The 2,043-nt window shown below is 25.6% G+C and overlaps 1 protein-coding gene across 1 annotated transcript; it reads left to right on the top strand.

The window, feature by feature from the left end:
* Positions 1-260: 260 nt before the first annotated feature.
* On the top strand, positions 261-501 carry LOAG_15013 (innexin inx-11; the record flags this gene model as incomplete). Its single annotated transcript, XM_020448885.1, has 2 exons — positions 261-455; positions 490-501. 2 exons carry the CDS (start codon positions 261-263, stop codon positions 499-501), a joined length of 207 nt encoding a protein of 68 aa, XP_020300999.1.
* Between the last annotated feature and the right edge of the window lie 1,542 nt (positions 502-2,043).

Below are 2,043 nucleotides of genomic sequence, written 5' to 3'. Positions count from 1 at the left end.
TATTATTATTATTATTATTATTATTATTAATTATTATTACAAAATCATTTTTATAATTTTCCAAACTTTCTCAAGAGTCTATTAGGCATTTAAAAATTGTTACGCTTAATTTTACCTTAAATTGTGAAATTTATTTGATGTAAATGTGAAAAATTATTAATTTCAATTAATTACTTCAACCAATTAATTACTTCAACTTTCTTCCTTTTGTTTTTTCTTTTTTTTTTTTAAAAAAAATCTTTCAGATTATACAATTACAAATGTCAATTGAAACGCTATTAAAATCATTGAAAGTAATTAGTCTAAAATCTGGCGATGATAACATCGATCGTTTGCATTATTTTCTAACAACAAATTTACTAATAGCAGCAAGTACCATAGTAACCTGGAAGATGTTTGAAGGAAGTGCAATCGAATGTATGTTACCAGCAAGTTTACCTAATTCATGGATTAGGGTTAGTTGGTTTTTTTTTCTTTTTTTATTTTCAGGTTCTGAGGTAAAAGAAATGGATTAATTGTAAAATTACATTCGATAAATTCAATTAATTAGCATTTAATAAAACAAATTAACATGTAATTTACTACTAAGAAATGTACTGCACTGTTGCAAGATGATGATTTTTCATAAATTTTTTCATTTATTATATTAATTAATTAATTAATTAATTGACTGGTAAAAATTAATTCATTGGTTTAATTCGTTTCATATTTATATCTAACGTATTAACATGTAATATGAATAAGTTAATTGTATTTAAATTATTTTTTAATCCAAATTTTTTTTCTAAATATTGATTAATTGTAAAAAAAAAAAGGAGATAGGGAGATTTTATTTATACTAATTAATGAAGTGTGAAAAATAATTTTACAATTATTTAGCATTTCATTCATATTCACGTACGTGAAAGTACGTAAATTATCACGTAATTCACTATCAAAAAACACTTCGATGTGAAATCAATAAATTAGTACTTTTGACATTACAGCATAGTTTTACATGAATGACTAATTCGATGATGATGACAATGATGATGGGCGCATTAGTCATTTGTCAGGTGGTTTAAGTGCATTGATTAATATGACAAATACGGTCTTATTGATTATTGCATTATTTGTTTTAATCATATTCATATCGTTTGAATGGCTAACGAAATTTCTAAAATTTCCATTTTACTTTTTTTTAAAAAATTTATGCTCTTTTTGTTTTTTGTTTACATCTTCTCGCCTTAATTTTCGTATTTATGCATATTTTGGCGCTATTGTCATGTTATCATCGCTAATATATCATTGTTGAATTAATTGGGAATCATTGCAATGTCACCTAAGATCAACTATTAGTCATATCAATATATAAAGTAATTGTACAAATACTAAATAATGATGACAAACGACATCGCAGAAGTGTGATTTTGCGCTTTGCGCTTCTGTCATGCATACTTTTCAATTTTTTTCTTTATATTTCATCGAATTCATATTTCATAAAAAAAAAAAATTTGAGAAAATTGAATTGTGATAAAATTGATAACAATTATCCTTGGAAAATGTTGTTAGTAACTATTGAGAACTTTAGATATTACTGGTTTAAGGTATAGTTTTATTAAATTAAACTTATTCAACAAGTAATAAGAAAAAAAAGGAGGAAGAGGGAGTGAGGGGGAGGAAGAGAGGGAGAGAGAGAGAAAGAGGGAGAAAAGGAAGAGAAAAGAATTGAAAAAGTTTGATGTTATTTATTGTGACATTTTTTCTTTTCCAGATGGAATTATTATCATAAGATGAAATTAGGAGGTGTTATTGCCTGAACACATTTCAAATTGATGTTATGAGTAGAATAAAACAGAATGGAATGGAAGAGAATAAAGTGGAATAGAATAGAATGGGATGGAATGAAATAGAATGGAAGAGAATATGATAGAGTAGAATAGAATTGAATAGAATTAGAATAGGATAGAATAGAATAGAATGGAGTAAGGTAGAATAGAATGGGATAGAGTGAGGTAGGATGGAACAGAATAGAATAGAATAGGGCAGAATAGAATAAATTAG

Source organism: Loa loa (genome assembly GCF_000183805.2).
Source record: "Loa loa unplaced genomic scaffold supercont3.337, whole genome shotgun sequence".
Lineage (NCBI taxonomy): Eukaryota > Metazoa > Nematoda > Chromadorea > Rhabditida > Onchocercidae > Loa > Loa loa.
This window is presented reverse-complemented; position numbering and strand designations above follow the sequence as displayed.